The 15,972-nt window shown below is 48.3% G+C and overlaps 1 protein-coding gene across 2 annotated transcripts in view; it reads left to right on the top strand.

Annotated features, from left to right (window-relative positions):
- PTGFRN (prostaglandin F2 receptor inhibitor) overlaps positions 1-9,143 on the top strand; it is an 87,263-nt gene extending 78,120 nt beyond the window's left edge. The window contains exons 8-10 of one of the 2 annotated variants that reach the window (XR_007126747.1): positions 602-907; positions 3,371-4,524; positions 9,132-9,143. Coding sequence is in view for 1 of the 2 variants with exons in the window: in XM_047726672.1 (XP_047582628.1) it covers positions 602-907; positions 3,371-3,537 (473 nt within the window). In the remaining variant the exon portion in view is untranslated. Of the gene's footprint in view, positions 1-601; positions 908-3,370; positions 6,212-9,131 lie in introns of those variants that run through there. The other variant, XM_047726672.1, reaches the window with a different exon arrangement.
- The last annotated feature ends 6,829 nt before the right edge of the window (positions 9,144-15,972 follow it).

Genomic DNA, 15,972 nt, shown 5'->3' with positions numbered 1-15,972 from the left:
AGCCTACTTCTCCCTCTCCCTCTGCTGCTCCCCCTGCTTGTGCGCACTCATTCTCTCTCTCCCTCTCCGATAAGTAAATAAATAAAATCTAAAAAAAAACCAAAAACCCCAAGACCCCAAAACAAATAAGAAACCCCTAACCTGCTATGACTCTAAATTTTGTCTGGTTCACTTTATGTACCTTTCATTCTTAACTACATTAGTGTCCTCCAGTCTTGGGCTCTTCTGCCTGACATGTCAGAGGACCCTGCTTTGAGATTGTCGCCGCCTAGCCCCTTTATGTCCTATGATCCCTGCGGGAGATGGTTTTGGGTGCGTCTTGGGTTGGGTGGTGGTGGCGGCATGGTTAAGAGGGAGGACTCTGGAGCTTCAGTCCCTGGGTGAATCTGCATGTTGTGCTGCTCCTGGCTCTGTGACCTGGAACAAGGTGTTGGGCCCCACCGTGGTGGGGAGTGTGACAGTGCCTTCATTGTGGGGCTGGCCTGGCCTAAGGCATGGTGAGCCATGCTGGCCCCCGGTGATGTGACACGTGTGTTAGCCACACGTGCGATTTCTGCCAGTTGCACTGACTCAGGGTTCCGGCTTGGTCTGTCATCCACAGACGACATGGCCTTTGATGTGTCCTGGTTTGCGGTGCACTCCTTCGGTCTGGACAAGGCTCCCGTCCTCCTGTCTTCTCTTGATCGGAAGGGGATCGTGACCACGGCGGAGAGAGATGGGAAGAGCGAGCTCAGCCTGGAGCGTGTGAGCGTGCTAGAATTCTTGCTGCAAGTTCACGGCTCTGAGGACCAGGACTTTGGCAACTACTACTGCTCTGTGACTCCGTGGGTCAAGTCCCCGACGGGTTCCTGGCAGAAGGAGGCTGAGATCTACTCTAAGCCCATCTTTGTAACTGTGAAGATGGATGGTAAGAATGATATGCAGCAAAATCTCTGGGCTGGGCCGCAGCTGATGGGCTCAGGTGGCCACCGTCTGAGACCATGCCACCACACGGCCTGCTTGCTCCAGACCTGGCCCAGACCTGGACCCCAAGGGAGCACACACAGGCCGTGCTGTTTCCCCAGCTGTGGTATCGCCCACAGGAGGCACCCCTGGGAAAATGATTTTGAGACTTCCAGAGAGATTTCTTTTTTTTTTTTTTTTAAGATTTTATTTACTTATTTGACAGACAGAGATCACAAGTAGGCAGAGAGGCAGTCAGAGAGAGAGGGGGAAGCAGGCTCCCTGCTGAGCAGAAAGCCGGATGTGGGGCTCGATCCCAGGACTCTGGGAGCATGACCTGAGCGGAAGGCAGAGGCTTTAATCCACTGAGCCACCCAGGCGCCCCTCCAGAGAGATTTCTGATGCTTTCTCTAACTTCTGTGCAAACCCACTTTCCTTGTCAGAGGGTTGGCCTGGATTCTGCCAGTCAGAGGCAAAGAACGTCATCGAGAGAGTGGGTTCAGGTCCCCAGCCGAGGCAGTGAGTGGCTTCCTGCCCCTCCTGTCCTCCTCCTGGTTTTGCTTCTTGGACAAGGGACGCTCCGCCTGTTGTCATTAGCATAGACGGGGTTTTCTCCAGGCCCCTGAGATGGGAAGGGGGCTTTGGCGCCAGACTCATTCTAACTCGGTTGTCAGAGGGCCCCCTTCCCACCCCTCTGTTCCCCAAACATCCCAGAGTGGGGCCAGTTGTTCCTTGGCTAGTGAGACACCGGTCTTCTCTGTGAAAAGCTTCAGAGTCAATGTTAATAGGGAAATTCCATGGAGAGCGTTAAAGCCCCAGCACCTCCGAGGGTTGGGAGGGGCTTTGGAATGTGTTTCTCTGATGGGCTGTCAGTTTGGGGGAGACTGAAATCGAAACCCCAGCTTGTCCACAGATGACTTCATTTTTGTGGTCCTTTGTTTCTCCTTTTGTACAATGGGGTAACCATCTTGCATCGGGCTGTTCTGGAAGGTGAGCCGCGTGAAATGTCAGGCAGCCGTTGGCGTGCCAGCATCCGCCCAAGGAGGGCTGGTGCGTCTAGGAGAAGAGACTTGGGATTTGAATGCATGCGATCTGTACGGTGTTTGTGCCTTCCTGAAACTTCATCACTTAGACCCTATTTGCATCTTAGAAATTCCTCGCATGGAGTAGCTCCATACGAAAACCCAGATTCCCAAACAAGGGAGCGATTATTCACTTTGCTAGATAATTTACTATAGTGTTACTTAAAATAGCTCCCCGAGTACACTTCAGTTATTTGATGCAGAGAATTGATTTATGAACGTTTTTTTAAGGCTTCATCTGCTGCTGTATGCGCGATGCCCTTATCCTGACTTTTAAAAATCCATCTCCTGCCAAAACCCTAAAAAGCAAGTTGACATTCAAAGACATCGAATGAATTCTTTTTCCTGGTTTTTTGTTTCTCCCCCACAGAGTTGGGTGGGGTGTGATCTGTTCACTTTGTGCATAGATAAGGGTGCTCCTGTCTCCAAGAGCACTGTGCTAGATATCCCAGATACTCTGAATTTTAGAAAACCAACCAATTCTGATTCAGTGTCGTGCCCAAGTACCTTTTTTTTAATAAATAGGGACCAATGCCACATTGCTTTTTGTATTTCTTTTTTTTTTAATGTTGCCAAAACCAAAAGTAGCTTTTTTCCCCCTTGTATTTTGCTACTTTGCAGTATTTGTGTGTGGTTTTTTTTTCCTTAATTTGAAAGGGACAGCACTGTGTATGTTTATAAACTAAATGAAGATTTTTTTTTTTTTAAGATTTTATTTATTTATTTGACAGACAGAGATCACAAGTAGGCAGAGAGGCAGGCAGAGAGAGAGAGGAGGAAGCAGGCTCCCTGCTGAGCAGAGAGCCCGATGCGGGGCTCGATCCCAGGACCCTGAGATCATGACCTGAGCCGAAGGCAGAGGCTTTAACCCACTGAGCCACCCAGGTGCCCCGAAGATATTATTTTGTATACACATTCATCTAAGAACAATCAGAGCAGTAGCCACATGGTGCTGGCTCGTTTGCAGTACAAACCTGGTCATCCTCATGACTACAGAAGGAAGACTTGAAAAATCACGTGGGTTCGCATCACCACCCTCTCCTTTAACGGAGTCTCTGATCAAAAAAGCTCCTATTGTATTGCTTCCTTTCTTTCCTTTCTCTTTTCTAGAAACTGGGTGGTTGTACCAGAATGGAATTTCACTTCTAGGTTATCCTGTGCTTCAGATGATTATAATCTAAAAACAAACAAACAAACAAAAAACAAAAAAAACCCAGTCCTCTGGGGGGTGGGTATTTGGGGGGGTGGTTACCTGTCCTGTGGGGAGGGAGGGGGGCAGGGAGTGGGCTTCTGGTGTCTACCTCCAGCACCACTGACCTCGAGTCCCCTTGCTCTCTCCCTCCCAGTGCTGAATGCCTTCAAGTACCCGCTGCTGATCGGCGTGGGCCTGTCCACCGTCATCGGGCTCCTGTCCTGCCTCATCGGGTACTGTAGCTCGCACTGGTGCTGCAAGAAGGAGGTCCAGGAGACGAGGCGTGAGCGGCGCCGGCTCATGTCCATGGAGATGGACTAGGGCCCGGCCAGGGAGCGGCCACTGGCCCGGCGTCGGAGCCCTCGGGGCGGGAAGAGGACAGCAAGCTTTTCATGTGCAGTGTGTGACACTCAAACCCAGTCCTCTCTAATCTCAGGTGGGACCTGGCGCGCTCTCTTCTCTGCATGTCCAGTCCTGAGCGCGGACACGTTTACCAGCACACGGCTCTTCTCCCCACGGCACTTTCTGGTAGAACAATCGCGTGTGTGTTTTCCCAGCTGCGGCTTTTTAATGGTTACCCCTTTCGTCTAATTTTTTTCTCCTGCCGGTTTATAGATCTCTGACCTGTGTGTGTTCGTCTGTTTGGTTTCGAGGGGCTGCGGGGAGGAAGGATGATGGCTCTCAGAGTTCTTGGTCTTGGGGCGGGGGGAGGACGGAGTCGCCTGCCGGGAGCCAGCTTCCACGTGAGGGGCCTGTGTTAGGAGCGCTGCCGGCGCCGCTCTCTGCCCCACACAGGCCTGTGCTGAAGGCTAACTGGTGGCTTTTACCACCCTACCCACCCCGGATTTTCAGGGGTTTAGACGACATTTGAAATCTAAACTTGCAGTATGTAACTTCTTACTGAGCCCAAATGCTTTCCTTTTTTTCATTCTTTTTAAATTTTTTAAAATTTTTAATGCTTCTCTGCCCCTTTCCATTTCTTTGGTATTTGCTTTTATGCGAGTGTGCTGACATGGCCCTGACATGGCCCTGGAATCTAGAATTTGGCTCTCCACCAAGCACCTTATCTTGCCACCTTAGCCTTAAGAATGAGTATGAATATGAAGAAAAATACATGGCCACCTCTGTCCAGGGCAGTAAGGAGGTCCTCAAGGAGGGGGAAGTTGGGGAACGAGGGAAGGAGGCACTCACTGCAGTGCTTCCGAGGCTACTGTGCCTCAGGGGGCCCCAGGGAGAGGGGAAGAGGGTCCTGGGAGTTAGATGTCCGCAGCTCATGCCGGGTGGGGTGGTGGTGCCAGGGCTGTTCCCGTCCCCCCTTCCCGCCCTTTGTGGGCGGCAGAGGCTTTGGCCACCCAGGGACCGCCTGTGGCCCCCACAGATGCCCCATGTCCTTCACGGGCTGCTTGGGCTCCTTCACGTGAAGGTGTGTTGCTGTTTGCAAGACTGTCTGCCTTCACAGAATCAGAAATTACCTGGAAGAAAACCATGCATTTTCCATGACCTTTTCAGTCCTTCAAGTCTTTGTAAGATCCCCTGCAGGGGGTTAGCGAGGAAGAGTATGCTTTGTGATAGGTTTGCTTTCCTGTTAGGAGCACGGAGGAAACCAGCAATTTACTGCCACGTGAACAGCCTACAAAGTAGATCTGAGAGCAATCTGTTTTGCCCGATTGCTCATACCAGGAGTAGGACACAGACCAAAAGAGATCCTCCGCTCCCCAAGGCATCTACCCCTGCACAGCACCGGCCTCTCAGAAGCATCCCAGTGGGGTTTTCTGAGGCCCACTGGTGACTCATGGCCCACATTGCAATCCTCTCTGCTTTTATCCCGGCTCTGACGGGTCTAACACTGCTCTGTCTTCCCAAGGGAAAAAAAGATTCGTTTGTTTTGAGCAATAAAGTCATACAAAATGATGGCCATTCATGTGTGGCTCTTTGTCACAATGGGCCGGACGAGCCACACTCCCCCACCGCCCCCCCAGCTCACCATTGTCCCCTCCACTTCCCTCACTGTTCTGCCCGAAATCCATTCTGCCCTTGTCACCAAGTCTCCCCTCCCCCCACCCCAGGAAGGCGGGGGGTGCAGATCACCACCCAGCTTCCCCTTTTGGTTCTGCCCACCTAGGGGACCCCTCGTGGTGGACACTGTGCTAAGAGTAATGGCACAGATGCATCCAGGCCCAGCATCTGCCCCACCAGGGCACAGACGACCAGAGAAAGAGGGGGAGGCCTTGAGGCGCTAGGTTCGGGTCTTTTCCACCTGTCATTTCTTGCCTATGTGATGTCAGAGGAGGTGGGTCACAGGTGACTGTATATACGGGAATTAAAGAGAGAACACTTATTCACAGGTGCTATGTTAGTGACACCAGTGCCCTTTGAGCCCACACACTTATCAGTCCTATAAGAAGATTCAGGATTATTGTAGTGCAAGCCCTCGTTGGTAGAGGAAAGGGTACCTAGCCGTGCATGTGACCAGGTGGCCCCAGGTTGATGTGAGACCATCGATGGGTCACAGCAGACACTTGGCAGGAGGAGAAGTAACCCGTGCTCATGCACTCTACCTTCTCCTTTCAAACTGACCTTGTAGCTCAAGGCTGGGGTTGTTCAGGCACGGCTCCCAACCCTGTCCTCTGATCATCGGGCCCAACAGCAAGTCGCCTGGAGGGGCTGGTCCAGAGGAGGAAGAGATCCCAGGGCCTGGAATGTGTGTCCTTTTAAAAGTCTTAGATACACTCTGTCACTGTACCAAATAGGGCTCCCCACAAAGTGCTCTTCTGGAAGTTGTTCCTGCCGAAGCACTTGTAGGAATGGAAGAAGAACCTAGCCACAATTCACATGGATGAGATTGCACTTCTTAACAAAAAGAAACTTTAAAAAGGTTTTTTTTTTCCCTAATCACAAAAATACCCCCAGAAAGAGCCTAAGCTATGTTCAGATAGAAGCCTTGAAATCACTTTAAATTGTTTACTTTGTAATGTTTACATACACTTTTCGCTTTTAAAAAAAAAAAAAAAGCAAAAACAAACTCTGACTTTTTAACAACTTTTCAGATTTTTTTCATGGGACGGTGGAACTCTGATTCACCAACTGGATTTAAATCTTAATTTAGAAATTTATTTATTTGTGTATTTTTTCCCCCTCCCCACCCATGTGGCTTTTCCCCTAAGATTCTGGCAAATGGCGCCCCTGCCGCCCAGACCCTTGTCTGTTTTACCCCGTGGCTCTTGCTTCTTGCTTTGCAGACCGTCTGCAGCTATGATTTTGTCACTGACATCTGTGAGCCAAAGACTGAGCCTTTTTGGCAGGAATAATAAGCAATACTACACAACTTGCTACTTTCAGAAAACTTTTTCTTTTTTTAGCTTCACCGAGGACAACAGAGGAAGAAGGGAACTAGAATTTGGGTAAGTTCTCCTCTGCTGTTGGAGCAAATTCTCAGTGATAAATATTGTGTGCAGATCACTAAGATTAAAAAAAAAAAAAAGGGTGACTTTCTGTCTTTCTTAGCGTGGCACATGAGGATCTGCCGGATTTCGCGTAGACAAAGAAAGGGTCTTGTGTATTTTTGTCCATATCCGATGTTATATGAACTAATTGTATTTGTTTTATACTGTGACCACAAATATTATGCAATGCACCATCTGTTTTTTATTTCATTAAAGGAAGTTTAATTTAAATTGAAGTTGTGTGAGGAACTTGATCTTGGTCTCCTTGCCCTTTCTTCTCCTCTGTGTGAGGGACCATGGCTGAATTCCAGGGGACATCTCCAGCACCTTCCAGGCTCTCTGAATGCTGGCATCACTCTGGAGGTTCTCCCTGACTGGATTTAACAGGAGCCGCACTGGATCCCTGCCGAGCAGAAAGCTGTGGGCCAGGGTCCTGTTACCTAGCACAGTTCTTCGTTCTTCGGTGAATTCTTATGACCTTACAGGTCTTTCATCACGAAAGCAGGAAGTTAGATGTTGTTCCTGTCTGTGGCTGAGGAAACAGACACCCAAAGTTCTGTGACCGTATCATGACTGGAGCACAATGGCTCTTCTGACTCATGACCCAGTCTGGAGCCAAACTGGTCCAGGAGGTGCCATCCCCTGTGATGTAAGGACAGTGTTCCTTCCCGGGCCACCAGCTTCCAGAGCCCGGACAGGAGAGAACAATGAGAACCCCGATTCCCTGCTGGCCACCCCCCTTCACTGTGGGCCCCGTATGTGTCCTGGGCAGGGAGCATCTCTCATGGTGAGGTCTGCAGGGGCTGGGGCTGTGTCCTATTTTCTAACCTGGCTGAGAGATTGGCAGTTCCAGACACGCAGAAGGTCCACGCGGCCTATCCATGCACTGCTCTCCGTGCAGCTGGATCTTCAGAGAGAAGCTGCTCCGTTCCTTGGACCCACAGCCCAGGGCGTGTGGCACCCTGTTTTTTAAAATACAGGTTTTGTTGTTATTGGGTAACTCAGGGATAGCAGAACAAAGATAGTGTTCTCATAGATTCCAAGAGGAGGGAGCACACCGTGCCACAGTCCGGGAGGCCACACAGGAAAGGCCAGCGGCCATCAGGAGGCAGAGGGAGGGTAAAGGATGGGCAGCAGCCTTTTTTGTGGTTTTCACGGAAGGACAGGTGAGTCAGGGCCCTCAGGCTTAGGGATGATTCGTCTGGATCATTTCAGTGGGTTCTGGGGTGCAGGGGTTGTCCTTAGTTTTCTGGTACCTGGTCCTGAGATGAGCAGGGCGGGGGACAGTGGTCCTGAGTGGGAGCCCCGGTGGAGAAGGTAGCAGAACTGTGGGCTCTGGATCGGTGGTATGAAAGGCGTGCTCACGGTGCGTCAGTTCCTCTCTCTAGGAACTGGCTAGCTCCGGGACAGGCAGTCCCTGGGATCAATGAGGCCCTAGATATCAAAGCCTCAAAAAACAGTACAGAATGACATGATTGATGTGCTCACCACCCCGAGGCTTGTCGGCTGCTCGGGCACACCTGAGCTCCACCCGCGGAGCTGGTGTTCGCCGGAGTCCTCTCTGTTCTTTGGATTCGGCAGCGGCCCTGCCGACTGTTGATTTACACAGACCCACTCCGTAGCATGTGCTCCAGTGAGATGTGAGTGCCAAACAGGTGTTGTGAGGAGATGCCTGGGCATTTTACGGGGGACACCACCACCCACACCCAGAATCTGGACACTTAGCTAAGGACTGTTGTTTAGGGGTCCTGCTGTGAGTTCCTGCTTTGCTTTTCCCTGGGTACCTTTTAAAATAACCACTTAGGGACGCCTGGATGGCTCAGTTGGTTAAGCAACTGCCTTTGGCTCAGGTCATGATCCTGGAGTCCCGGGATCGAGTCCCATATCGGGCTCTCTGCTCGGCAGGGAGACTGCTTCTCCCTCTGACCCTCCCAATTCTCATGCTCATTCTCTCAAATAAATAAATAAAATCTTTAAAAATAAATAAAAATAAAATAACCACTTAGGTTCAGGCCCTCGAGAAGTTAGTGACCTCTCCCCCACGCTCCTTAAAAATAATAGGTGCTTGCCACCCTGCTCTCTGTCTCCTGCTCCCTCATGACCTGGCATGGAGGGCTACCCTCATCCCAGCTTGTTGCCTCTGGCCCTATTGCTGGGATGTGTAAGCAACAAATCCTGTGACTTCACTTCCTCTGTGTGAGCGCACTGAAACTACACCTTCCATCAGAATGGCCCTGGGGAGCATGGGTGCTGAGGAAGCTCCCTGCTGACCCTGTGTGCGTGGCTTGTGCCCTCTCCTGCAGCAGGTCATACCCTACGTAATCTTGATTCAGCACACCAGCTCCGCTTCCTAACCTGGTGTTGGTAAATGTGAGAAGAATTCTCTGGAAAGACTCAACAGAGGCAAATTGCCTTTTTTTTTTTTTTTAAGCTTTTATTTATTTGACAGCACAAGTTGGGGGTGTAGCAGAGGGGGAGAGGGAGAAGCAGGCTCCCCGCTGAGTAGGGAGCCTGATGAGGGACTCCATCCCAGGGCCTTGGGACCATGACCTGAGCTGAAGGCAGACACTTAAAGACTGAGCCACCCAGGTGCCCAAAGCTGAACATGACAAGACATGATAGGTTTGATTTACGCAGGGATGGGACAGGAGCCTCGGGACAGCAGACCCCTACCCAAAGGAAAGACCTAGGCCTATGTCCAGAGATTGGTGAATGAGTGTGTTGGTTGAGGTGAGAATACTTGTGTCAGATACACAGGAATCCTGTAGTTCTCAGCTTCACCTGACATATTCTGTTAATTGATTAACAGCTCTAATTACCTCAGATAATGGAGTTCCTACTGTTACAGTTCCCATTCTCAGAGATAAGGAGATTAAGACAGACATTAATTTGCTCAAATGAAGTAAGATTTGAACGCAGACCTTTCTGACTCCAAAGTCTGCACGCTAGTGCCCCCCCATTACTTGCAGAGGACACATTCCAGGACCCCCAGTGGATGCCCGAAAACCCAGATAGGACCAAACCCTGTATTTATTATTTACGATGTTTTCCTCCTATAAGTACCTAGATACAGTTTAACTTATAATTAGGCAGGGTAAGAAGTTAACAATAATAACTACTAATAAATAGAACAATTACAACAATATACAATAATAGAACTAGCAAACGTGGTTTTTCTGTCTCTCACAGTATCTTACTGTCCTGTACTCACCTTTCTTTTGATGATGTGAGATGGTACCAGGCCTGTGTGATGAGGTGAATGATGTAAACACTGGGCATAGCGTTAGGCTGTTGCTGACCTCTTGATGACATGACAGAAGGAGGATCATCTGCTTCCAGAAGGCCACAGTTGACTGCACAAAGTGAAGCTGTGGACAAGGCAGGGGGGAATGACTGTACATATTCTAAATCAGTACAGCAGCGGCAGTGCCCGAGTATTTTGAGCTCTCAGCAAGTATTTGTTGAACAGATAGAAAGATGAGTAAGCACTGGACCCTGTCATTATGAAATTGATGGTCTTGTAGGAGAAGGAGGCACGAAATAATTATGTTATTATCATATAACAATTATACAATCTACAAACCTAGATTTTTAAGTTTCTTGAATGAACAGGCATTTCCCAGGTAAGAAGGGGGCAAGGTTCGAAGCAGTGGGGATAGCTTTTGCACAGGTTGGGAGGAGTACAAGTGGTTCTGTGTCTGAAGGGCAAGGTGGTGGGAGAGTTTGTAAGGGCCAACTTGTAAAGGTCAAGTCAAGGAGTTTGGACTCAATCTTCTAGAAATATCTCGGGAGCCACTGGAACACCTTAATTGGGAGAATGCGTGGCAATGTTGACATGTTTATTGTTCTGGTAGTAGGGACTAGGGTGTGCAAGCAAGGCCAAAAGATGAGTTGAACTGTGTTAATCCAGCAGAAAAATTGAGACCCTTGGTTGTGACAGCAACAGGTAGGATGAGTTCATAAAAGATTTGAGGAAGAAGTGGATGTGGAGTGTGGAGGCCAAGCATGGATCTGGGAGGATATTGGTTCATCCAACCACGATGGACACCCCCAATGAGAGAAGACAAGGCTTTCAGGGTCAGACTCCAGTTTGAGTTTCCTGGGGGACCTTCGAATGGAGATGTTCCACACCAGCTAGGTGGCTGATCCGGCACTGAAGGGAGAAGACAGGGTTGGACGTGTATCTGTGGTTGTCAGCAGACAGATGGGGGATGAGAGCAGCGTGCGGAGCAAAGGGCTGCTGAGAGCCCAGGAGAAGACCACAGTGTTGGAGTGGGCTGGGAGGAGGATCCGGTGAGAAGGGGCCCAATGGGGCTGAGGAAGGATCCTGGAGAGAGTGCCATCAGAGGAGGATGGAAAGAATTGCAAGCAGGTTTGCCGGTGGGGTTGCATACCTGGTGCCCCCAAAGACGGAGTGTAGGGGAGAACCAAGCGGTGTCCACTGTTGTGACCGTGGATGTTTGTGTGAACCACCCAGTATTGCAGTGGGCCGAAGTGGTGGTGAGTTAGGAAATCAAGCAGAAAACAGGACACTGGGAAACTGTTAGAAGTTTGAAGAGGAGGGGAAAGACGTAGTATGAAGCTAGGGAGAAAATGTGACTATTGAATAGGGTAGGAGACACCTGAGCTACTTTATGAGCATCTGTATCTGAGGGTGTAGGAGGGACCCAGAGCCCAGGCAAAGCCAGCTTCCTGTCTCCTCTCCCTTTCTCCTCTCTTTGGGACCTATTGTGAGCCTCACTCTGTGTTTTTCTAAAGTAAACTCTACCCCCAGCATGGGGCTGGAGCTCACAACCCTGAGATCAAGAGTCGCATGTTCTACCAGCTGAGTCAACCAGGTGCCCCCCGCCCGCACTCTCTTTTTCAAAAATCAGGGCTGGCTGTCACTTAATCCCTGGTAGGAAATTGAAGGAATAGCCCTTACCAGGGGAATATCTGGAAATAGCCAATGGCCTAGGAATCCCGTCTGTTGCTCTTTCTCTCCTGCTAGTGCCCCTATTCCCGTCTTATACCCCCAAACTCCACCCCCACCCTCACCCATCACCCTGGCTTTTGCTTCTGCCCACAGAAGTCCAGTTCAGGCTTTTTCCCCACAGATAGGAGGGGTTGCCACACACCTCAAAAACCTCTTCAGTCTAGGTTAACTAGTTGTTAACTCTTGGTGGAGCTAGGCAAGTGGGAAGAGACCTAGGTATCATTCTCCCATTATGAAGGCAAGGTCACAGCTCAGGGGCAAGGTCACAGCCCAGGTCCAGCTCACAGCTGGGCCCGCTGAAGGCCTGTTTCTTCCTCTGTTCCACAGGGCGTTGACTGAGGTCACCTCGATCCCTTCCTGTGGGGTCACTGCTTGATGTTCCATGAATGTGGGCTCAGTCGCTGGGCTTCCTGTATCTTGGCAAGTTCAGTACTTGTGGAGTGACTCTCAATTTACCCTGAATTGGAAGAGCTCAAGAAGGGGGAATCATGCCCAGCTTCCTGCTGACCCCAGGTTTTTCTTTGCCAACCTCCAGTCACACTCTATCCCACACACATTCTGCCTTCTGAAATCATGAATGGCAAGCTAGAAGGTACAATGGGAAGAGCACTGTCACTTCACCTGTCAGAATGGTTAAAATCAACAACTCAAGAAACAAGTGTTCCCGAGGATGTGGAGAAAGCGGAGCCCTCTTGCAACGTTGGCGGGAATGCACGGCCGCTACCGAAAACAGTACAGACGTTCCTCAAAAGTTAAAAATAGAATTGCCTTATGATTTAGTAATTTCCACTACTGGGTGTTTACCCAAAGAATATGAAAACACGAATTGAAAAAGATATATACCTTCCTATGTTTACTGCATTACCCAAGCATCCATCGGTAGATGAATGGATAAAGAAGATGTGGTATGTATGCACCATGGAATATCACTCAGCCATAAAAAAAGAAAGAAATCTTGCCATTTACAACAGCATGGATAGCTCTAGAGGGTATAATGCTAAGTGAAATAAGTCGGAGAAAAACAAATACCATAATATCTCGCTCGTGTGGAATTTAAGAAAAAAGGAAAAAAGAGACAAACTGAAACACAAACTCTGAACTCCAGAGAACACACCGATGGTCACCGGAGGGATGGTGGGCGGGGGATGGGTGAAACGGGATGGGGATTAAGAAGTATACTTATCATGGTAAGCACTGGGTGATGTGTGGAATTGTGAATCACTATATTTCTACACCTGAAACTAATATAACACTGTATATTTATTATACTGGAATGAATATTAAAAAAAATAAAAGCACTGAGCCAAGAGCAAGAAGGCAGCCATTTCCTATCCTTACAGTCCTGGCCAGTTGATTCTTCTGAGCCTCAGTTTCTTCATCTGTAAAATGGGATTTGTAATACCCATCACATGGTGATGTGAGCTCTTCTGTAAAATTGCCTATGTGAGGGGTGCCTGGGTGGCTCAGTGAGTTAAGCCTCTGCCTTCGAATCAGGTCATGATCCCAGGATCCTGGGATCAAGCCCCACATCGGGCTGTCTGCTCAGCGGGGAGCCTGCTTCCTACTCTCTCTCTGCCTGTCCCTCTGCCTACTTGTGATCTCTGCCTGCCAAATAAATAAATAAAATCTTAAAAAAAAAAAAAAGATTTAAAAAAATTCCCTATGTGAAAAGGTCCCTGTCGAAATAAGTTTTGGGCCTACATGCTTCGGAGAGGAGGCTAAAATACCTGGGATTTCTGTGGAATACTTGTGCATGTCAAATCTGAAGGAAAAGAAAATACATTTCTTTTTTCTTAATCTTCCAGGAACTGGGAAAGAATTTTTTTCGTTAGTACATTCCTGTGTCGTTTTGTCCATTCCTGGCTCTCTCCCTCCGTCTGACTCAGGAAGTGCGTTTTTACATTCTTTTTAGCTGATACAATTACAATGCAGTGATTGCCAAGGCAATAGAATAACACTCTCTCTCTGGCTTTATTTTTTCTTTCTTCTTTTTTCCCCCTTGACAACAGAAAACTGCTTGTTTTTTTGTTGTTGTTCGTATGGTTTTTTGTTCTTGGCCCCAGGAAAGAAGCGACATCACTCTGTCAATGTTAATTTGGGCAGAAACTGAGTCATTTAAAATGGAAAGAGGGGAAAAAAATTTCTTTTTTTGGGGGGGGGGCAAAGCTAGAAATGAGAAGTTGCCTAGCATTTATTTGGTTGCACGTTTTTCAGGAATACTGATACGATGTATTATTGACAATGACCGTCTCTGTGGTCAATGCTCACTTCTAGAAGAATTCTCTTTCCCGTGCACGTAGCGCACTGACTGCGTCTGTCGTTCTAGTTCTCTATCTCTCCTTTTGCCCTGTCGCTTTGCCGTTCCCCTCACTAAAAAGATCCAGCCTGTTAACCCATCTTTTGCATTTGGACTTGGCCAGGTGACTGTCTTTGATCTATGAGGTGTTAGCAGCCATAATAAAAGGAGAAGCTTTAAAAAGTGCTGTTGTATTTCCACGAGTCCTTTTGGACCCCTGACATCACCATGAAAACCTGCTCAGGCTAGCCTATCAGAGAGATGGAAGAGGGATGCCAGCCAAGGCTGGTCCAGGACAGGTGACCCACAGGCTTAAGAACAAAAATAATGTGTACTGTTGCAGCAATAACTAAATGATTCAGTGTATTTGCCTAAAATTTCGGTGCCTGAGGATGACCCATGATTTCTCCAACTGAAACATGGACCAATTACCATACCTTAGGTCCCACTGATATTATAGTCAGCAACCTGTAGAGGTAGTGTGAAATGCCCATTCAAGGTAAACTACCCTTTACTTGTTCCCTGAATATAACCTGCACCTTGTGCTTCTGTATCTTTGTACATTTCATTTCTCCCTACTGGAATTTCCTCCCCTCGCTCCTCTGCCTATTTGAATCATACCAGACCCCCAAGGACCTACTTAAAACCAGTGTTTTCTGAATGACCTATGGCTGCTCCCTGCCTACAGCAGCCCCTCCAGCCTATTAACTCTTAGGATATTTCTTGTTTGAGCCATAAATTGGGGATTCAACACATGCTGCCTTATTTGGTTACTCTTCCTTCCTTTCCCTCCCCCCTCTTCCCCTCTCCCTTCCTCTCTCTCTTTCTCTCTTCCTTCCTTCCTTTCTCTGTCTTGAACAAATACATATGTATTCACACACACACACACACATGATAAAGGACATATGGAAAAATGTTTAAAAATCATTAGTAGGTTTGTGGTGGTTTTAAAATACATCCATGAGGGGCGCCTGGGTGGCTCAGTGGGTTAAGCCGCTGCCTTCGGCTCAGGTCGTGATCTCAGAGTCCTGGGATCGAGCCCCGCATCGGGCTCTCTGCTCAGCGGGGAGCCTGCTTCCTCCTCTCTCTCTGCCTGCCTCTCTGCCTGCTTGTGATCTCTCTGTCTAATAAATAAATAAAATCTTAAAAAAAAATAAATAAAAATAAAATACATCCATGAATTCTTGACACTCCTCCTTTCAAAAGGCATGGCCTAATTTCCCTCCCCTTGAGTGTGGGCTGGACTTAGTGATTCACTTTTAACAGATGGAATAGGCAGAAGTGATAGTGTGTAACTTTGATACTAGTCCATAAAAGGCTCTGCATCTTCCTCCTTGGTCTGCCTCTCTTGGATCACTCCATCTGGGGGGAAGCCAGCCGCCATGTTGTGAGGGCACTCAAGTGTTACTGTGGAGAGGCCCACATGAGAGAGCTCATGCTAACTGGCTACTGTTTCTTATCTGTGGTTGTTTATTAAGCTAATTTTCAAGTTTCTGGAGGGAATGGCTCATCTTCCACTAAGTCTTGCATAGTACCTTGACAAGGGAAGTACAGAGCTTTTCACTAAAGACATTAGTATTTGTAGTTTCACTCACCATGGAGGGTTAATTTTTAGGTATCATCACTAATAAATAAAACCAAAAGGGAAGGAAGTGAAAACTTGAGAAGGGGTAAAAGTTAGAGGCTTCCAGACCTGAATTTGTTGAATGTCACCCTACTCTACTATAATGGCCATGGGGAAAGTAAGTCCTGTCTCAAAATGTTACCTTTCCCCTGAAGATTGGCCTGATTTCCCATTTTCCTCGAATCAGCTGTGCTCTCTCCCTCCTTCAAATGTCCGTACCTCTTCACTCATATTTCTCCTAGGCCACCTCACCTAACTTATCTTGTGTGAGAGCAAGTCATGCTCCTGATTGCCTCCACCATCTCATATAGAGAAGATTGGAGAGGCTACCCTGTAATTCCAAATGCATCGATATTCCTTTGCAATATCTTAAATGACTTAATTCAGGACCTCATCATTGCTTATATGGGAAACTACA

This window comes from Lutra lutra, chromosome 4 (genome assembly GCF_902655055.1).
Source record: "Lutra lutra chromosome 4, mLutLut1.2, whole genome shotgun sequence".
Lineage (NCBI taxonomy): Eukaryota > Metazoa > Chordata > Mammalia > Carnivora > Mustelidae > Lutra > Lutra lutra.
The sequence above is the reverse complement of the archived record's forward strand: the minus strand, read 5'-3'. Positions and strand labels throughout refer to the sequence as shown.